At 41.3% G+C, this 20,856-nt stretch overlaps 2 protein-coding genes across 2 annotated transcripts; one reads left to right on the top strand and one right to left on the bottom strand.

Annotated features, from left to right (window-relative positions):
* The first annotated feature begins 6,930 nt into the window (after nt 1-6,930).
* Nucleotides 6,931-8,865, top strand: LOC148874667 (PLASMODESMATA CALLOSE-BINDING PROTEIN 2-like). Its single transcript, XM_088963536.1, has 3 exons — nt 6,931-7,628; nt 7,723-7,756; nt 8,446-8,865. The coding sequence occupies exons 1-3, from the start codon at nt 7,307-7,309 to the stop codon at nt 8,696-8,698; spliced, it is 609 nt and encodes a 202-aa protein (XP_088819662.1). The 5' UTR covers nt 6,931-7,306; the 3' UTR covers nt 8,699-8,865.
* Nucleotides 8,866-11,358: 2,493 nt separating this feature from the next.
* On the bottom strand, nt 11,359-16,956 carry LOC148874668 (chitinase-like protein). Its single transcript, XM_088963537.1, has 5 exons — nt 16,147-16,956; nt 15,931-15,981; nt 14,616-14,749; nt 12,044-12,144; nt 11,359-11,960 (listed from the first exon to the last, which is right to left on the bottom strand). Exons 1-5 carry the CDS (start codon nt 16,549-16,551, stop codon nt 11,782-11,784), a joined length of 870 nt encoding a protein of 289 aa, XP_088819663.1. The 5' UTR covers nt 16,552-16,956; the 3' UTR covers nt 11,359-11,781.
* Between the last annotated feature and the right edge of the window lie 3,900 nt (nt 16,957-20,856).

Genomic DNA, 20,856 nt, shown 5'->3' on the forward strand with positions numbered 1-20,856 from the left:
ATCAAAAGTTGGAACCAGTTCGTTGACCTATTTACTACACACTTCGCTACAAGTAATCGATGTCCGAAGTCCATGACCTACCTACTCAATGTTGTCCAGTGACCTGATGAGAAGCTTCAAAGCTACATCAAACAGTTCAACTTGGAGCGACTTCAGATTCCCAACCTCAACCCAGCTGTCTAGCTCACTACAGCGGTCAACAGTGTCTAACGCTCCGACTTACGCTAGGAGGTCGAGTTGAACCCTCTAGCCTCTATGGAGGAGTTTCTCAACCAAGCATCAATTTTACAAATGCCAAAGAAGCACTTAGATCCCAATTGGAGATGAGTAGCAAATGGAAGAGGTTAGAAAACAAACCAGGGAGTAGCAAACAACAGCGAAAGAGCAAGTCACCAAGGTGTAGCAGGTCCCCCCACAACCATCGCAACAAGTCACCGCGGAGAAGAAGGTCTTCGTATAGAAGCAATAGATCCTCAGATCAGCATTCTCGCACCCCCCGGTCCAGAACTGCAACTCCGCGTTGAATGCAAAAATGGGAGAAATTTTGATGTAGATCAAGACAACCAAGTACGTCAAATAGCCATCTCAGATGAGAGGAGACCCTACCAATAGGAACCCAAACAAATATTGCCACTTTCATCAAGACATTGGCCACAACACTGAGAATTTTCGTAACCTCAAGGACAAAATTGAGGAGCTGATCTACCAAGGTCATTTGAAGTAGTTCAACAAGCGGGAGGACCAAAGTCGACCTACCAACCAGCCAAGAAAAGTGTCATAGTCAACCAGGGACCAGAACATAGACTAGCCTCCCAGAGACCAACCACCAGTAGAGCGACCCATCCGTGGTGTTATTAACATGATCATGGGAGGGTCCATAGTGGTAGGATGCAGCACCACGGCGGGAAAAAACTCAGTTTAGGAGCTTGAGCATGAGGACGAGAACCCATGAAGCACCCTCGTGTAGAGGAAGTGATTTACTTCACCGAAGATGATGCTCACGAGATCCAATATCTGCACGATGACGCCCTCATAGTCAAGTTAGTCATAAATGACTTCGAGGTAAAGTGGATTCTGGTCGACTCCGAAAGCTCGACCAATATCATCTTCTTGGAGGCATTCAAGCGGATGGATCTCGAGAGGAAGGATTTGTAGCCAGCCAACGTCCCCTTGATCGGCTTTAGCGGAGAAGTGGTCTGCCCCCTAGGCTAGGTGAGAGTACCAGTAACAACAGGATCAACACTGAAATCAATACGCTTCGATCATGACTTTCTAATGGTCGCGACCCCCTCACCCTACAATGCCATTCTGGGTTGGCCTATCTTGCATGCCTTCCAAGTAATAGTATCGACCTACTACCTGTCGATGAAGTTTCTAATAGATTATGGAGTAGGAGTGGTGTGAGATGATTAACTTGAATCTCGTAAATGCTACGTGGTCACACTAAAGGTTAAAGGATAGCAGGTTGTCGACATCGACTTGGAGCCACCTCTGGAGAATGGTGACGAGAGGGCTCGCCCCATGGAGGACACCATCCTGGTGCCGTTCTTGGATACCAAACCCGAGAAGATGGTGCAGATTGGAGCACACCTCACGGAACCATTGCACTCTGACCTGGTAAGTTTTTTAATTAAAACATAGATGTTTTACTTGGTCAGTAATAGAAATACTCGGCATAGACCCCTCTGCCATAACTCATAGGCTAAATGTTGACCCTTTAGTCAGACTAGTCCGGTAGAGGAAGAGGAACCTCACCTAGGAGCGGTGGAGGATATTAGGTGAGGAGGCCGGGAAGCTACTTGCAACATACTTTGTTAGAGAGGTCCAATACTTGAGTTGCATTGCCAACCCCGTGCTCATGAAGAAAGTCGACAGCAAGTGGCGCATGTGCGTTGACTACACTGACCTCAACGAGGCTACCCAAAGGACAACTTCCCACTCCCTAGGATTGACTGCCTAGTAGACGCGACCTCAAGGTTCAAGTTGTTAAGTTTCATGAACGCATACTCTGGCTACAACCAAATCCATATGGATCTAGTTGATGAAGAAAAAACTATTTTTATGGGCTTGTATTGTTATAAAGTTATGCCTTTTGGTTTAAAAAATGCTGGATCGACCTACCAACGCCTTGTAAACAAAGTTTTTCCTGATTTAATTAGAAATAAAATTGAGGCTTATGTTGATTATATGGTTGTGAAAACCCAGTTTTCGAACTCTTTAATTTCTGATCTTAATTTTGTTTTTGACAAAGAAAATACAACATGAAAGTTAACCCAAACAAGTGCATTTTTTGGGTCACGTCGGGCAAGTTCCTTGGGTACATAGTGAACCGATGTGGCATCGAAACCAACCGAGATAAAATCCTAGCCATCCTAGATATGAGACCCCCTAGGTTGACTAAAGAAGTTCAAATGATAATAGTTCGAATAGCCACCCTCAATCTATTTATGTCTAAGTTGGTTGGGCGGTGCCTCCCATTCTTCAAGGCCATAAAAAAGAATCGAGACTTCGAGTGGACTGAAGAGTGCCAGCTCACGTTTAACGACTTTAAGAGGTACCTTAGTTCGCCACCTTTGTTAACCAGGCTAGAACCCAGGGACGAGCTCAAACTAGTAGTCCGTAAGTTGTGTCCTTACTTTCGGGTAGGCTAACAAAATGGGAAATGGAGCTTAGTGAGTACAACGACTAGTTTGAGCCACACCTAGTGATCAAGGCACAAGTACTGACTAACTTCGTCATCGTGTGCACGTTCAGCATGCCGACCCCTGAAGTTGTCGAGCTCATAACCACCTCAGAGGCATCAATCAGTACAACACCCATCCCAACTTGGGACGAGGAGCCTTGGATCCTCCATGTGGATGGCTTGTCCAACCAACATGGAAGTAGATTTGCAGTGATACTTTATAAACCTAGTGAGGTGAAGCTGAAGTATGCTCTTCGATTTGTATTTCAAGCATTGAACAATGAAGTTGAGTACAAAGCACTGATAGTCAGGCTATCGCTAGAAAAGGAGGTTAGTGCAAAACATCTCGTGGTGTGCAGCGACTCACAACTACCTGGCCAAGGTTAGAGAGCTCCTGCCCAACTTCCACTCTTGGTACATCTAACAAGTGTTGAGGTCTGAGAACACTAGATCCAATGTGGTCTTGAAGCTAACCGGTGCGACAGACACTATGAAGAGAATGGTCTACATTGAAGACCTGCCATGACCTAGCATAAAAAGGGTGATAGAAGAGGTCGCTCCTACTTTTTCTACAGAGCCAAGCTGGATGGATCCACTCATTGACTATCTACACCTTGAGGCCCTACCTACAAAGCACAATGTAGCTCAGAGGTTAGAGCGACAATTAACTAGCTATATAATCATTGGCAAGCAAATGTATCGCAGGACATTTACGCACCCCTACTTGTGTTGCTTGCTCCCAGTTGAAGCAAACCAGGTGCTACATGAGATCCACGAAGGTGTCTGTGGAGGACACCCGGGGGTAGGGCGCTTGCCTAGAAAAATCTACAACAAGGCTACTACTGGCCTACGATGAAGGTAGATGCACTAGAATTAGTTCAGAACTACGACAAGTGCCAACGACATGCTAACATACTACATCTTCCCGCTGTCGACCTGAGGTACCTTACAAGCCCATAGCCATTCGCATAGTGGGGGATAGATATTGTCAGTCCCTTTCTACCTGCAACCGGGCAAAGAAGGTTCTTGGTCATCATGGTTGACTACTTTACGAAGTGGATGAAAGTCAAGCTGCTGGTATCTATCAAAGCTCGAAATGTGTAGAACTATTTCTAGAAGAGCATCGTCAATAGATCCAGACTCCCTAAGGTGTTGATATCGGACAACAGGAAGTAGTTCAAAGACATAAAATTTCAGAATTGGTGTGCTGAAATGAGAATCTAGCAAAATTTCACTATAGTTGCTCACCGTTAGGCAAACGGTCAAGCCGAAGTGACAAATAGGGCAATACTCTATAGACTCAAAGCTCAGTTCTCCCAAGCTAAGGGTTTGTGGGTGGATTAGCTACCTAGTGTCCTTTGGGCTTATCGAACTACAATCAAGATAGCTACCGACGAGACTCTTTTTAACCTAACGTATAAGACAGAGGCTATCATCCCAATTGAGATTGAGGTGTCGATCTTGTGGTTTAGGATGTATGATGAAGTGGTTAACGAGGATGAACTACCGACCAACCTTGACCTAGTGGAAGAAGTCCATGGCTTAGCCTATATCCGAACTACGACATACCAACAACAAGAAGCTCAGTATTATAATGCCCAAGTTAATAGGTCCAAACTGGGAAGGCCCCTATAGAGTTCTCAAGGTGATTGGTGAGGGTATGCACGAGCTTGAAACATTGGAGAGGAGGCAGGTACCCTGTGCATGGAACGTCAACAACTTAAGGAGATATTATCTATGAAGAGTTTGAAGTTTTGAGCTACATCCGCAAAATACTACAAATTTCACTAAGTATGAAAAATGAGACCGCCCACCCTAGCGACTTGGTCTAGCTGATCTACACTATGAGAACTTTGGCTAAGTTGTACATAAGGGGAAGCCAAACCGCTTTTAGCTCTAAGGCCCCCTATGTTGACCTCGGAATACGTCAGTAGTTCGATGACTCGGCACCGTTCTGACTTAGCCAAAATCATAACTCTAGTCGCTTTGGCATCTAGGCAACTGGTGCACCTCATTACCTTGACACCTTGGATTGCATTACTAAGATTTAGCCTACTTCTAAGGAAAAAGGATAAAGACACAAGATGTGCAAAAAGTTAGCCCCATTAAACAGAAGAAGAAAAGAATACATCGCTACTCAAAAAAAAATTTAAAGGAAGCTGAGCTCGGAAGCTCTACATACAATGTATATACATGGGGGTTGAAGAAAAGAGGCAAGAAAGTCAGACATTTCGAGGCTCGTATGCCCCCACGCCCTCCACACCAGCACCTTCCCCAACATCATCAGATCTATCGCTTGCACTGTCACCAACCACATTGACCTCAACCTCCTCCTCGGAGTTAGGCTCTTAATCGACTTGACCCATCATATCGTTGGTGCACGCTGAGGGCTTTAATTTGCTGAGGTTGAACTCTAAGCACTTTGAGGCTACTAGCATTTGGCACAATTTGAATCCCTAACGAAAAGTGTCAAACCCGAACTCCTCCCTTTCATTTAAGAAGTCAGGCAAAGTCTTGAACTCTTCAACTACACGGACCTTGGTAGCATGGACGTCACCAAGAAATTTTGGTTGTTGCTCAGTGAGCTCGGCTTCTTTCTCCTGCAACATTTGCTCCTTGAGCCCAAGCTCCTTGGTCAACTTCTCGACCTCCCTCGTCAGGTCTATAGTGCGACTTTGCTCCTCCACAAGCTCATCCTTCAGGTCACCGATGAGACGGACATCCCACTTAATTTGGTACATGTACTCCGCCGCTTCCTCCTCAGCAACTTGGGCCCTAGCCAAATTTACCTCAGCTTGCTCCAACAAGGAGTGCACCAAAGTGTTCGCCTAAAAAAGAGAAAAAGGGAAATAAGTCAAGAATAGAGATTGGAACGAATACAACAAGTAAGTTGAGAGTCGAGACATACCACCATGAGGCAATGCATAAGCTTCCCACTGAGCTCACTGGGACGTGACTCACGGAGTCTCGTGGCCTCTTTGAGAAAGGCGACCCCCTTACTCTTCACTAGGGCGGTTCGGAAGTCCATGATGGTGTGCCTCTCCTAGGGATTGATCTTGGCATTCAAACCATCGGTCACCTCGATCTCAGGTGGTGAAAGGGGCTCCTTGAATGTATGGGTGACCTTGGGCTCTAGCAAGGTCCTTTTCGGCTGGTCTCCCTTGACCAAGTCAACTATTGGCACGACTTTAGTAACATTTCACGTAGCAGTTTCTGGAGCAACGACTTGAGGTGCCTATTGGTGAGCCACCTTTCTCTTTTTCCTCTTCATGGCCTGGAGCAACTCAGAAGATGCCATGCCCAAAATGTTTCCTGCACGAGAAATCTAACGGTGAGCTGAACTTAAAAAGAGAGAGAGAGAGAGAGAGAGAGAGAGAGAGAGAGAGAGAGAGAGAGAGAGAGAGAAGGGAAATGCCCAAGCCTTAGATGACGACCATTCTAGAGGACTTAGCCCCGACCTAGATCAACTTCTTGTCAGCCAAGTACTCACTCAGCATGGTCGAAGCCAACATGGTGACAAAAGGAGATGGTGCTAACTAGAGTCCTAATAGAGTTGGGATGAAGCTGATCTAAGCTAATGTTATAATAGTTCAACACCTCAGGAATAAGTGGATGAAGGGGGAACCGAAGACTCACTTTCAGGGCTTCCTCGAAGATAGCAACCTCATCTTCCTCGTGTTTCCACCGGTACTACCCAAGGGGAAGGGTATATCCGAACTAACTCAGAATCCTATATTGAGCAGCGAGCTCGTAGATGTTCTCAGTAGAGAGCTCGGTGGAACCAAACTTGCATGGTGCTTTAACCCTATGGGAAGATGAGGCCCTCTTGTGAGAACCTCATTGGTCTTAAGTGAGGTCCCTTCCTCGGCCTAGCAGGACGGACCCCTCTCTTCCCCAAACTCACTATCAAGACATTATGAACAAAACAGAACTAAGGGAGATGACTCACCTAGGACAAATAAACCGACCTCGCCAACAATGCCGAGCTTCACGATCTCACTAGAACTCCAAAGATAAAGACGAGAGAAATGGACTATGAAGTTGGTGTGAGACGCACTCTATAAGTAAGGGGTTCAGGTTTAGTTAGGGCAAAGCCCATTCAAACAGCTTTTACTACCTTGCATTGAGTCAGAATATTTTCGTACTGATGTGCTTTATTTCATGGAAAGATATTCCCAACGTAAGATTGGAAAAGGCTGTATATCGAAGCCTATCTCTTGATTAACATATACCAATTGGTTGTTATCATTCTTGGGATGATGCACTGTGAGTATGGTGGGAGGAGCAGATCCGATCTCAAACTGACATTTTTGTTTGTTTTGGTAGAAATATTAAGTATTAACATAGAACCGGTTTTATCTCATGAAAAAGTGTGTTTGTCAACCGGGATCGAGGAGGGCAGGGCCTAGGGCGAAGCAGTGATGGTGATGGTGATGGAACGAACCTTCAGACCAAAATCAAATCCCTACTTACTCGTCGGGCTGTAGCATCTTATTTATTGCAGTAATAAGAAAGAAAGAGAAAGAAAGAAAAGACCCCACGCTCTCTGTCATTCTCTCTCTTCCTTTACCAATTTCTTTTTCTCTCTCTTTGCCGAAGTAGCTTGTAGTGTTTCGAGTAGACATGGCAACAGAGGTGGAAGTGGCGGTGGTGGTGATGGTGGTGGTGGCGATAATGGGAATGGGAGGAAGAGGTGGAGTGGAAGGGGCGAACTGGTGCGTGGCGAGGAGCAACGCGAGTTCCGACGTGCTGCAGACGGCGTTGGACTATGCTTGCGGAGCTGGAGCAGACTGTACGCCCATACAGTCTTCTGGGCTTTGTTATCTCCCCAACACAATTCAAGCTCACGCCTCTTACGCCTTCAATAGTTACTACCAGCACAAAGCCATGGCTCCTGGGTCTTGTGACTTCGCTGGCACTGCCACCGTTGCCATGACCGACCCCAGTCAGTTCTCTCTCTCTCTCTCTCTCTCTCTCTCTCTCTCTCGGTTTGAGCTCTGGACTAAAATGAATAATTGTTTTCTTTTGATGCATTGTAGGCTACGGATCTTGTGTGTACCCATCTTCAACAAGGTATGCACTTATTTGTTTTAAATATTAGATGAAAGCAGCTTCTGTTTGATTACCAGAAAAAAAAAGCTTCTGTTTCTTTTTCAGCTTCTTTCTTAGCTATGTTCATGGGTTTTTGGTTCCGTCATTAATTTATTTGAGCAATAAATTCTTGTTCTTGTTGGGTGGTTGTCCTGGTTTTTTCTTTCAAGCTCTTCATTTCTGTTTTTTTTTTTCCTCCTTACAATTGGTCTCTTCTTCTTCTCTCGGTCAGTCCCAGTCTGGCTCAGTCTCTGTACCATGTGAACAGAAGAGAAGAAAAAGAAAAAGAAAATGATGGTTCTTGTTTCTGCTGTTGCATTCTTTTCTTCTTTCTTGAAAAGAAATGCAACCAGTACCGCAAGATGGATTCTCTATTACACCCACGTTCACAGAAACGATTATTAAAATTCATGTTTATATTCCCCTTTTTTCTAAAGAAACTGGCCTTCTGAAGTATGCTGTCTGAGTAAGCTATCCTAGTGTCACTAATGGCGACACCCAGAAGTTTTGAGTGGTTATCTAATACCCATGTTAACAAAAATGCCGTTTTCATCTAAATTTGCAATAGTTTGCTTGTTTAGAGCCCAAAAGATGCGCTGAGAGTTATTGCGTCCAGATACAATATTCATTTTCAAATGGTTGATCACTAATGGAACAACGCCAATTTGCAGCACTGCCGGTGCCGGAGGGACGTCGCCGCTCACATCCACAACGACCACGCCCACTGGAAACACCCCATACACACCGGCGACCACACCGGCGACACCAGGAACAAATACGCCAATTTATGGTGGAGTTGGAGGGCTAACTCCGGGCTTAGGACCGGCGATACCTAGCACAGACGACTCCAAAGCTTCTTCTCTTCGCTCATTTATAACCACCACCTTCTTGCCATTCTCTTTCCTTCTTTTATTCTTCCTCTAATCCATATAGTCTCTGGCCAAAGACAACAAGAGGCTGAAGTTTTGTTAGTTGGGCCTTGTATGTTTAGTGTTATGTATGTCCTCTCAAACGGGTTTTACAAGGAATGGCTCTTTCTTCTCTTTTTCTTTTATTATACTTATATATATCTTATTCTCTCTCTCTCTCTACATTTGTTGAGTTGAGTTGTAAAAACTGGGATGTGATTTGGATTGATTTAAACTGACGACTGAGGACTGACCGCATATGGATTAAGGGTCCGACTGGCGTAGATGTTATCAACTTAACTTTGTTATTTATCAAAAACAAAAAGAAAAAATAAGTTTGAAACTTTGAATTCTTTTGATCTTATTCTATTTTGGAGATGGGTGTCTGGGGTGTGTTGAGCATCACAGGAAAAGGATCATCCATATGGGTCCCACTTTGGTGCTATACTTGGAGAAAAGTGTGTTTGGATTGATGAGCTCCAAAAAAAAGAGTACCTGGTTTAATGTTGTTGACAGGACATCTAATTTAAATCCTCTGTACTTTTCGAGAAAGAAACCAGTCTTAAAATTGATTATCATAATTTGATGAGTGAGCTGCCATGTTAAAGTGAATCCCTTTGGCTACTTCTGTCTAAGCTGCCTTTTTTTCTTTTTTTCTCATTTTTTGCTTGAGATCTAAGCTACCTTGAAGATAAAGTGTTCAGTGTTCTCTTTGCTGGACCATGAGCTTGGCAAACCTACTGAAATGTTCTCTAAGGGTTTTAGTGGACCCTCATTTGAGTCTGTCACCTGTGAGGGTCTGATAAATCATGTGGTTACAATTATCTAGCGCCATGATTGGCTGGTATAAGCCAAGGACAATGGATTCTCTGTAAAAGCACCAGGAAATTAATAGTATCATTCGCATTCTGGCTGAACAAGTGGTTTAAAGCATTACTCTATTACCATGGTGTTGGTAATGTAAATTCGGGAAATGGGCAGCGTTCTTATTAGAATTCTGGTTTTCATGGCAGAAGTCGGTTGTCAGAAGTCAAGAGGATTTAATCTTTAGTTTCCTCTTTTGGGTAGCTAGAAACACTTGTGGATGCCTGTTTTTATTATTATTTTTCATTTATTTTTGGGTGGGGCTGCGTGAGATGAACCTGAGGGAAAATTTACAAAATCCACCCTTCCAGGGAGAAAATCCAACCAAGCAAAATGATACACGTTTGAGACTCAAGGAGCTGATTCAAAGAACTCAGAGTCTTGGTCTCAAACCAAAACATATGGCACCTCTGGGGTGCTAAAATAGATTTTCAAAGTACTTCTAAACTTTTGGAAATTGACTTATTCACCTCCATTGTTTAGAAATTGCTTAAAATATTCCTCTGACAATTCCCTTACCATTGGTGCCCATTAAGAAAGATGGAAAAAGATTATTTCACTCATAATTCTTTAAATTTTGAAAATGAAACATTTGAATAATAAAAACGAAAAATAAATTCCATGGGAAGACCTTATCGAAAACTTGAGACTTTTTTTTTTGTTACAAGGTAACTAATACAATACTCCTTGGGCTTGATCTGAGAAAGTGAGAAGGTGGAGGCTTAGATGATACGCCACCATTGATTAAATAATAAATTAGCCGACCACTCTAACCATTAAATCAAAGTGATTTTGATTAAGTGATGTTAACCATTTGATTTTACACCAATAGCCCCTCCCTTGTTTATTTCTTCAATTTTGGGTCCCAATATCAACCCTTCATATGGGTATTACATCTCAGAAATCTGAATCACTCTTCTGATAGATGACACACAAGACGAATTTCATAAGCTCATAATTCTAATTATACCGAAATCTCAACTTTACATGAAAAAAAAAAAAAAAAACTCAGCTAAGTTATTGTTTATATATATGAACTCTAGTCCTAGAGGATAGAGATTTATATGGATCTGAATCAAATCAGTAAGTGAGAACAAAGATAAGAGAGGAGGGTAGCTGGATAAGGAGGTTGAAGAGAGTACGAGTCATAGCATTTGATTTGGCAGTTGGCAACTTGGCATTTAAATCTATGCCATGAACTTGAAGGGCCTGTCTGATAAAAGTTCTCATCCATTCCAGCAGCCCACTGCTACAGTATGTTCAAGTTTTTACAGAGAATATTGCTGCGAAAACTGAAAAGCTAGTTTTTGTTCTGATTTAATTACATGTTTCATATTTGAGTTCTAGTTTTTTTCTTTTATTATTATGTTCATAATCCCTTACCTTGTAGCCACAACTGAATTCACCTTCATAATCCTTTACCTTGCAAAGACCTTTGAAGTAGTGAACAGGAGGGATAATTTCCCACCAAGAAACTAGATTTTGAGGTTGCCATCTTAGCTCATCTAGTTCCATGTAAACCTGTGTTCTTGACATTCAATTGTTGAAGGCTGTGGTCTTATCCAAAAGGTGGATGTTGAATTTCATTTTGAAATTTGGAGAATAATCAAAGACAAAATCAATCACAAATGTCATATGATTTAGTCAATTGTCAAAAAACATAGAAATACTTCAAGATTATCTAAACAGTAAGTCAATTTCCTAAAACTTAGAAATACTTTAAAAGATTTTGCCCTAATTGTACCAACCACAATTCTATAGGGTTTAGTTATAAGCTGTAGTTGAGGACTAAACAACCAAATACAAACTGTGTAAGACCAAATACTCTCAAACATCTTTATTAAAGATTTAGAATATAAATTATCAATTTGTCATGATGTTATCCACAGACCCCAGATAGAGGTCTTCCTTTGGCTACAGCTCTTTCTCTGTATAACACTTAAACAGCATCAGTGGAACCCGTTACACTTCTGACCACCTCTACAAATTTAAGTGATTTCTAGAAATGTTAACCTAAGAACCTATTGGTTTTTTTTCTCCTTTCCTTTCCTTCATTTAGGCATAAATACAAAGAAAAAAAAGAAATATCTAGATCGATGAGATGATGACTAAGATCTCTATGATATGTACAGGTTACCATCTAAATACTGTGCCTTTTATTTTTTCAGCATCATTTCCCAACCAGATGGAGTTGGCTACATGAATCCTGTTTCGTCATTCTGTTCTGAGGCAGCTTCACATTTCCACTCGGTCAATCACATTGTCTCCATCTTCTGAACCAATTTCACCACGAGAGATGAGATTCATGAAACTCTTTGTGGCCTGGCCAACAGCACGTGATGTCTTCTTTGCAGCTCCGGCAACAACCGGTTGCAATGAAATTATAGGCAGACTTGCCCTCTCCTGTATCATTGCTGTACATAACCATATACAGTCAGTTCTAAAACAAAAGAAGTTAAACAGGCAACGAAGGGAGCTACTATGAGCTTCAACATACAGATGGTTTGTTCACGAGCAATGGCACCAATTTGTCGAACTCCAGCTTCAGCTGCTTGGACTGCTTGAGCAGATTTGCTAACTCCATCAGCTATCTCTTGGCTGAATACCAGATGAATTAGACCATATTAGAAGCAAGACTATCTATCAAAGAAGACGAAGAAGCAATACTACAATCTTTAAGATGGTGGCACTGGTGGTTGCTTGGATAGTCTGCCTCCTACTTCAAAGTGAGATTATGTGCCCGTTTGGGAGGGCTGAGTTGGAGATTCAGCTAAGTTGGTTCAGCTGCTTTTAGGCACTCCAAAGAGGTTGAAACTAACCAACAGCCAATTTGGACTCTCTGGATTTTTCAGTGAACATAGTTTAAAGGCCATCTATGTAGCACCCACCTCAGAAATCCAGAAGCTTCTGCTTTAGCCTCCCAAATGAGCACTAAATGTTAACAGCCTCGCATAAAATACCAGTTTTGTCACCATCATTCAAGGGAGAAGCTACACGTGCACAAATCTTTTTTACCATGAACACACAGGCTGAAGATGCAAGGGATCAATTGCAATTAGGATAAACAAATGTACAAAGGCAGAGGAAGTGAAGTCAATGAAGTTTATATTGACTTGGAACATCTCTCACTTGATAATCTCTCTAGACAATGAAAATATATTATTACTTCTTGAATGACTATGATATGAAATTAACACCAACTTTGACATGCATGCAACATTTTGGCCTCTTGGATTGGGCCGGCTGGGTGGTATTGCTCTACTCTATGTATCATGTTAGACTTCCACATTTAATTATTACCGGATAGGCAAACTAGAGATGGGGGAATTTAAGACCTACCCAGTCTAAATGAAGCTTCCATGTCTTGTGTCTCAACCTACCAAACCCATCCTTGACAATGGTGAACAGAAAAGAAGAAAAACGGTTGCCTAACCTTAAACTCTTCATGGCCTTAAGCAACCTTTAGGAAAGCCATAAATGATAATGAAGGGATGAGCAGATGATATATCATGTATCATCCCTGAACCTGTTTCCTCTGCCTGGGATTTATTCACTTTTTTACCTAACACTGTCTACTCCAGTTAGTAATTTGTCCCTTAACATCACCTCTTTTTAAATTGTTCCTCTGGGACACCAGGCGCCAACTGATCAATAACCATAAATTTTGTTATGTGTGGTGAAAGTGTCCACTGGAAGAATTATGCAGTCTTTGCATAATATTCTGTCCTAAGGAAGACAAAGATATCTAGTTTTAGTTTTACTAACCAAGCAGCCACAAGGAGTAACGTGATGAATAAAAAAGAAGAAAGAAGTCTCTAACTACAATCAAATAAATGTATTGAGCCTTCAATGCCAAGGCAAATGGAGAGATAATATATATATATATATATATATATATATATTTGAAAATGTCCAGACAAGCATGACAAGCAAATCTACATGTAATGTGAGATACCACTTGAATATGTTAAGATAGAAGTTTGCATAAGATTATATTTATAATACAATAATAAGAATCAAAAGACCATAACTCATAATCATAAACATCAGAAATAAAAATTAATAAATACTGAGCTAGTAAGATTGCTAACAAAATGGAACAGTCAATTAAAGCACAAAAATACGTGAAAAAGTATCTTATCATAATTTTGAAGATGCAACCTATGATGCCTGGATACTGCATGGATGCTTCTAGATGTAATATATAGCATTAATACTTTTTATGTATGTAATAGTATGTTTTAACATATTATACTATAAAACTATCTGTGCACATGTTGGAAATTTAATTAGATTGGGCAAGACATGATCTTGAGAAATAACATTTACTTCAAACTAGGAATAAATGCATGATAACAGTGTATTACATGGGATACCCATAACCATATCTGTGCCCAAGATTTTAAGAAATGCAGAGTCATGTCCTTATTTCCCTATCCATGTCCATGCCTATATCTGTATCCGGGCATTGTAGGACACAACTCAAGTCATAATTTTGAAGATGCAACTCAAGCCAAATCCCTCCAGTATTCTGGTAGTAGGGACACAAGTAACCAAGCTTTTCAAATAGCTTAATTTGAATGTGCAGTTTGTTGCCCAGTTTTCTATGTTCATCTAGTCCTCCTGACTCAACTAGTGCTTAACCTCTTTAATTTTTTTTGGTTTTTTGGCCATTTTGAAGTGTACAGGTAATACAAATTAGTTTGTAACAAGTGTTGTTTGAGAGCTACTTATGCATATTTGATACAATGGAAGGCAGAATATTGCATATGATGTTAACTTGAGATCCTGTTGGTAAGTGGTAACAATGAAAAGAAAGATATTAAGAAAAAAACATGAAACCAACAAAAAGAGGAATGCATGAGAAGGAACAATTTGCCTATAATCACATTGAAGAAGTTGTCTGACTTCCCCTTCAAAAAACCAGATGTACACCATCTAATACATGATCCCAGTTACTTACAGATCTAGCACACTGACATGGTTATGCAACTGAACAAATAAACTCCCCTTCTGGTGAACAGGATATTTGGAAACAAAAGAATAAAAATAAATATTTAGTTCATTACCTCAAATCACTCAGTTCTAGAGTAAGATCACTAATTTCCATGCCTGAAAGCCTGATTGCAGCCATCGTACTTGGAAGCTCTTCACGGGCTGTATCTGCCAATTTTGAAAGTGATGTTGCAGTTCTTCTCATTGCCTAATAAATTAAAAGAAAAAACAGTTAGAACTGTAATCCTTATACTTGAAGAAATAGAGATCATTTGGTGTTATCTTCATATAACCAAAACATCACGAGCCTTAAAATTGGATATGCATGGGATCTAATAAGAGATAAGGTATCAAAATAATGTTTTCAGATCATCAGTTTAAAAGTCTGTGTTTTCTTTCAATGCATACATGCACGAAGGCCATAAATAGTTGCGACAAGGTTCTGTTGATCAAAGATTCAAAATGAATGTAACCGGGGGGGGGGGGGGGGGGGGGGTATTAATCAAAGTCAAGGTAAAAAAAGGAATGCCATAATGCCGTAATTAATATGAAGCACTGCCTACAAGGAAGAAAAGGTGTTAGTTTAGATGATTAATTTGTATCTTTTTCTAGCACTCGGGTTGTTTCCTTGCTAAATATTACATTGCTCATAAAAGAAACTACATTACATGGCTAGGACAAGGCTGGATAGAGTGCCAGATCTGAAATTTACACTAAAAGCTGAAGAATCCAACACAATAAGGCATCTTTGATTGAGTGGAGAAGGAAATATTCAATTCTTCAACGTCAGTCCTAAACTCCTATTGCCCACTTTCTTTTATGATTATTTGATCTTTAGTTCTTTACTGTAAACAATAGGTCTTAAATCAAATCAAATAAATAAATAAATAAATAAAAAGAAAATGGGGTTTATGGCATGGCAAAGCCACCAATCTCATACAGATCTACTAACTATATCATTAGGGAAAAAAAGAAAAACTGCATTCAAACACACAATTTTTAACAATGCAAACACCAGTGGATCCAAGATAATAGCGAAAGTTAAAGATGCCCTCATTGAATCCATATATCTATGCTTAGAAATGCTCAACTGTGCATTAGAAATATGAGCACAACTATCATGGAAAACAGGAACTTAGAAATTATTTATATGGGAATTAGTCTTCTTGTTTGTTCATAATAAACATCACTAATGACAGAATCTGGAATGAGAGGAAAACATCAGAGGAACACAGATTACAAGGCAAAACATCATACACCAGTGGACCACATAAATCACCAAAAATTAAAGCGTGCTCTCATTTCATAATCCCTGCTTAGAAATATTAAGTGTGCATTAGAAACATCAGCACCGTCATCAAGGAAAACGAGAACATTGAAATTACTTACACAGAGAGTAGGAACAGCTGCGATTACAAGGATAGTAAACGCAATAGAAGTCTGCAAGCAGGGCAAAAGAAAAATTTTCAACTTCAGCATTATTAACTTGAGTAAGGCAACTAATAATCAACGAAAATTGTTGCATAAAGCACTATAAACATATTTTGTATTACTTTTCACTCACGAAATCCAAGTTTGAGATGGTTAAAGAGTGAGAAGCCATACAGTGCAAGCAATGAAGGCCAAAAGGAAGAAAGCTTGATCACTCAAGCTCAGCTTTCCCGCCGGAACAAACGCGGGAAGATGAGGGTTTCCGACCTCGACATTCAATCTACTTTCTCCCCCATCTTCGAGAAAAACAGCATTTGACATCTCCCCTTCTGACCCTTGAATCATCGGCTTTGCATCAGATGGTTTCCCCTCTGTTGTGGAGCAAACTAGAATCAAACGAGATGGACGGGTTCGACAATTCAGAGACAGATTCCCAGCTGACACCGAAAATTTAAGAAACCCATCTGAAATCCGACATGGGTTTTGTTTATTTGGCCTCAAAAAGTCGAACCCACAAAATTTTCTAGAGAATTTCAACGTGAGAGAAGAGGAATTTGCAGAAACGAGAGAAGATTTCATGTTGGGGGAACTCTGAAGAGGAGCAGATTCCGTTGGATCAGTTGAAGGTTTTTATCCGAGACAGAGAATGCACAGATGATGACCGTGACGGAAGTCGGCTAATGGATTCATGCTAAATTTCGCATGGTTGGATTCAATTGCCTAAATATAGCGGTCTGGTCAAGAAGTATCTGCGTAGAAAGATAAATGTCTGCTTCAAGCTGCAAGGTCTCTCAGCCCGGTTTGTTGTGGACCTGTGGTTCGCAGATGGGAACCGGTTGGACATTTCTGTTTCCGGTTCAGCTCCCAAACCAAAATTGCGAATTTGCGATCGCAAATTGGCAGATCGTCGGTCGGTCGGTCGTCACTGACTCACTGTCGTGTTTTTTTCTGGTGAGTACCGAGTTTTCAAACCAAACATAGCCTAAAAAGATTGCACATTCTTGGCATCAGCATTTGTGCCCTTATCTTTTTATTTTGTCATTAATTCCTGGCTTATCTCTAATTGAGGTAATTTGTATTTCCTGGTTCCAATCATTTATTTTCAATTTCCATTTCTCTTCCATCCATCCCACTTGGTATATATTTACTGTATCAACCGTTTTTTTATTTTATTTTTCTCAACTTTGTTGCTGCACATTGTTACCAGGTTAGCATAGTTTTTCTTTTCTTTTTTATTAAGCCAACAAATGAAAATACATTCATCAAAAAATCAGTACAAGTCACAGTCCTTCACAATAGGAGATAAAAAAAATCAGGATAAATGGAGAGGTGAAACAAGAAGAAATAGAACAACTATGTTGTGACCGAGTATGTGCCGCTGTATTAGCTGTTCTAGGAGTGTAAGTGTCCCATACTCCACAATAGTTGTGTCGATGTGCCAGGTGAAAGAATGGTAGGATCCATCTAATGGACGCCATGAAAGGTGCAGAATGGGAGGGCAAATTTTAAAAATTTTCCTACATTCTTCTAACTAGGAATCATATTCCTTAAATTTAGAATACAATATTTAAGAATTCTACTTGAACCATAATCAAATTAGATCTGAACCAAAAGGAAATAGAAAGGATTATACCTGATCCGGATAAACATTATCTCTCAAAGTTGGTGTTCACACCCAAAGAAGACACCAAGCTCCTACTGAAGATAACACAGTTGTGGATGGAACGGAACCAGCAGGGTGCGTCCTACACACTAGATCCTTCGCAAGAACCCACTAGAAACTCTGAACACCGAATCCTTTTCAGTCTTTTCTGCAACACTGATGTCAAGAACTGATTTCTTGACTTCTTTCTTCTGCAAAGATCGAATCTTGCAAAAGGGACTGGCGGCGGCTGGAGGAGAACTCCGGGGACGAAGATGGCTGAACAGCTTTTCTTCTCTCTGGAGTTTTGTGTGAAATCAAATCTCTGTATTTAGAAGACTTTCTTCTCCACTAGAAAAACTTGGTTCGAAATCTGGTATCTCCGAATTAGCCTTCTCTTCCTTTTTTCTTGATTAAGAAATCCTCCTAATTAGGAGTTATCTCAATCCAAATCAATTATTTGGATAGGGGATAATCTTAATCATATCTGTAGATTAAGTTAGTTTACTCCTAATCTTATCAGGAGGTTACCATATTCAAATCTGATTTGAATTTGGTCTCCCAGAGTGGATAAGGTCAAAAAAACATTAATCTCATATTCGCCCCATAGATGGGTGATCATATCAACCCAGCTCGTAATGGGCTTTTGGCCCATTAAGTGTTCAGTGTTTAACTAGTTTCAAATCTACTGCCTAGTTGGGTTTCTTTGTATGGCGTGGGACCCAAGCATTGATCTACACACCAGCACATGGGTTTGGCCCAACCGAATTCATTGAAAAACTCAATGACCCCCTTGAGCCCATCACATGGACCCTATGGGCCCAACACTTACATTAAATGGTCCCTGGGCCAAGCCATCTTATAAAAACACAGGGACTCTGGGCATGTGCAAGATTAGCCCAAAAGACATTATCCTAAATGGTCTTACACTTAACCTCTCAGCCCTTAATGATCAAGCACTGCCCGACAAGAGAAGACCTCTCCCTCGGCTGCAAGGAACAGTGCCGCACTCTCTACTCACATGGATCCCGGGAATTAAAACCTTTTGCAAATCGTTTGAAACCGTACATATATATATTAATTTTGTAAAACAAAATTCCAACAATTGAAATCAACTGCCGGCAGTTTGGTTTCCATCAGAGAGAGTGCATTCCCGATCATTACCATTGTTCGACAAAGGAGCTGATCCTGTCACCATGATCACTCACTCAGATGAATTCTCAGACTGCCCCAACATGTCCAGGTTTTGACCCCTGCTAAGGATCTCACTAATTGACATATCAAAGACAGCTCGATCCAACACCTAGTGAAGTGTCATAATCGAGTCCAGGGGTCAGGTGTAACTTTCCAGTTTTGCCCATTTGTCTCCAAGGTCTAGGGCAATACTAGAAATCTGGTCCGGTTCAAGGATTCAAGCAATCCCATACTGCATGTGCCTTGGGTCTTACCCTGATGGTCAAGACAAGCCATCCCAACACTTGGTGGCACATCAGTATAAGCTTTGGCAGGATAAATCTCCCCATACTTATTCAATGGCTGTGAACATTTAAAACTAACACGAGTCTCTATAAGTGTCCAGTTTTAGGGTCTTACACAGAAATATACCAAACAACATGAATCAAACATGCACTTCATTTATTTACACTAAATGTCAAAAGTACATCAAATTGGATTGAAGCTAAGGGCAAACAAAACTGTCTAACAGCTCCCACTTGCACTTAGGTCCAATCCGGTACAAGTCGGAGTCCCATACTTTCCACGTATCTCAAACACCTTCTGTGTCAATGGCTTAGTCAATGGGTCTGCCACATTATCCGCTGATGCTACCTTCTGAATTAGGACGTCCCCTCTACCAACAGTCTCCCGCAGTACATGGTACTTTCTCTCGATGTGCTTTGACTTCGAGTGAGCCCGAGGCTCTTTAGCCTGGGCGATCGCTCCATTGTTGTCATACAACAACGGGATGGGTGATGTGCTGGATGGAATCACTCCCAATTCATGTATGAATTTTTTCATCCACACGGTTTCCTTGGCAGCTTCACTTGCGGTAATGTACTCGTCCTCGGTTGTGGAGTCTGCAGTGGACCCCTGTTTGCTGCTTTTCCAGCAAACAACACACGATCCTATTGTGAAAACATACCCAGATGTAAACTTTCTATCATCTGGATCCGACTGGAAATCTGCATCGGTATACCCTAGAACTTGTAGTGAACTACCATTGAATACCAGACAAAACTCTTTTGTCCTTCGAAGGTATTTAAGTATGTTCTTCACAGCAGTCCAATGCTCTTGCCCTGGGTTGGCCTGGAATCTGCTTACCACACTCACCGCCTGAGCTATGTCTGGGCGAGTGCACAGTATGGCATACATGATGCTCCCTACGGCTGAGGCATAGAGAATGTCTCTTTTGCCCTCAATCTCCTCAGAAGTCTTGGGAGACATCTTCTTGGAGAGAGTGACTCCATGCCTGAAAGGAACATTTCCTTTCTTGGAGTTCTCCATGCTATATCTTTTGACAATTTTGTCAATGTAAGCAACTTGGGATAATCCAATTATCCGCTTCGATAGAGTCGAAGACCCAGTATATATGAAGCTTCTCCAATGTCTTTCATGGAGAACTGCTGTGATAGCCATACCTTGACCGAAGTCAACATTCCTACATCGTTCCCAATGAGTAGGATATCGTCCACGTACAACACCAAAAGGGTGATCTTATCCCTACTGGATTTCCTGTAAACACAGGGCTCATTCAGATTCTGTACAAAGTCAAACGTTTTAACAGTAGAATCAAAACGGATGTTCCAACTCTTAGAAGTCTGCTTAAGTCCATATATGGATCTATTAAGTTTACATACCATGTGTTCCTGACCAGCAGCAATGAAGACTTGCAGCTGCTGCATGTAGATATCTTCATTAAGATCTTCATTCAGGAACATGGTTTTGACATCCATCTGCCAAATCTCGTAGTCATGGTATGCTGCTACAGCTAGCAAGATCCTAATGGATTTGAGCATGGCCACGGACGAAAAGGTTTCCTCATAATCGATACCTTCTTTCTGAGTGTACTCTTTCGCCACCAAACGAGCTTTGTAGGTCTTAATCCTACCATCGGGGCCCTTCTTCCTCTTGTAGATCCATTTGCAACCAATTGCTTTTACCCCAGAGGGCGGATCTACTAGAGTCTAGACTCCATTGGTCTCCATTGAGTCCATCTCAGCTCTCATGGCCTCCACCCACTTCTA

This window comes from Nelumbo lutea, chromosome 1 (genome assembly GCF_056320005.1).
Source record: "Nelumbo lutea isolate HS-2025 chromosome 1, American lotus-T2T, whole genome shotgun sequence".
Taxonomy (NCBI): Eukaryota; Viridiplantae; Streptophyta; class Magnoliopsida; order Proteales; family Nelumbonaceae; genus Nelumbo; species Nelumbo lutea.

Coding starts and splice junctions, on each gene's coding strand:
- LOC148874667 (XM_088963536.1), top strand. CDS start 7,307: ATGGCAACAGAGGTGGAAGTGGCGGTGGTGGTGATGGTGGTGGTGGCG. Junction 7,629..7,722: donor CGTTGCCATGACCGACCCCA/GTCAGTTCTCTC, acceptor GATGCATTGTAG/GCTACGGATCTTGTGTGTAC. Junction 7,757..8,445: donor GTGTACCCATCTTCAACAAG/GTATGCACTTAT, acceptor GCCAATTTGCAG/CACTGCCGGTGCCGGAGGGA.
- LOC148874668 (XM_088963537.1), bottom strand. CDS start 16,551: ATGAAATCTTCTCTCGTTTCTGCAAATTCCTCTTCTCTCACGTTGAAA. Junction 15,982..16,146: donor TGGCCTTCATTGCTTGCACT/GTATGGCTTCTC, acceptor CCCTGCTTGCAG/ACTTCTATTGCGTTTACTAT. Junction 11,961..12,043: donor TGCTCGTGAACAAACCATCT/GTATGTTGAAGC, acceptor GGTTATGTACAG/CAATGATACAGGAGAGGGCA.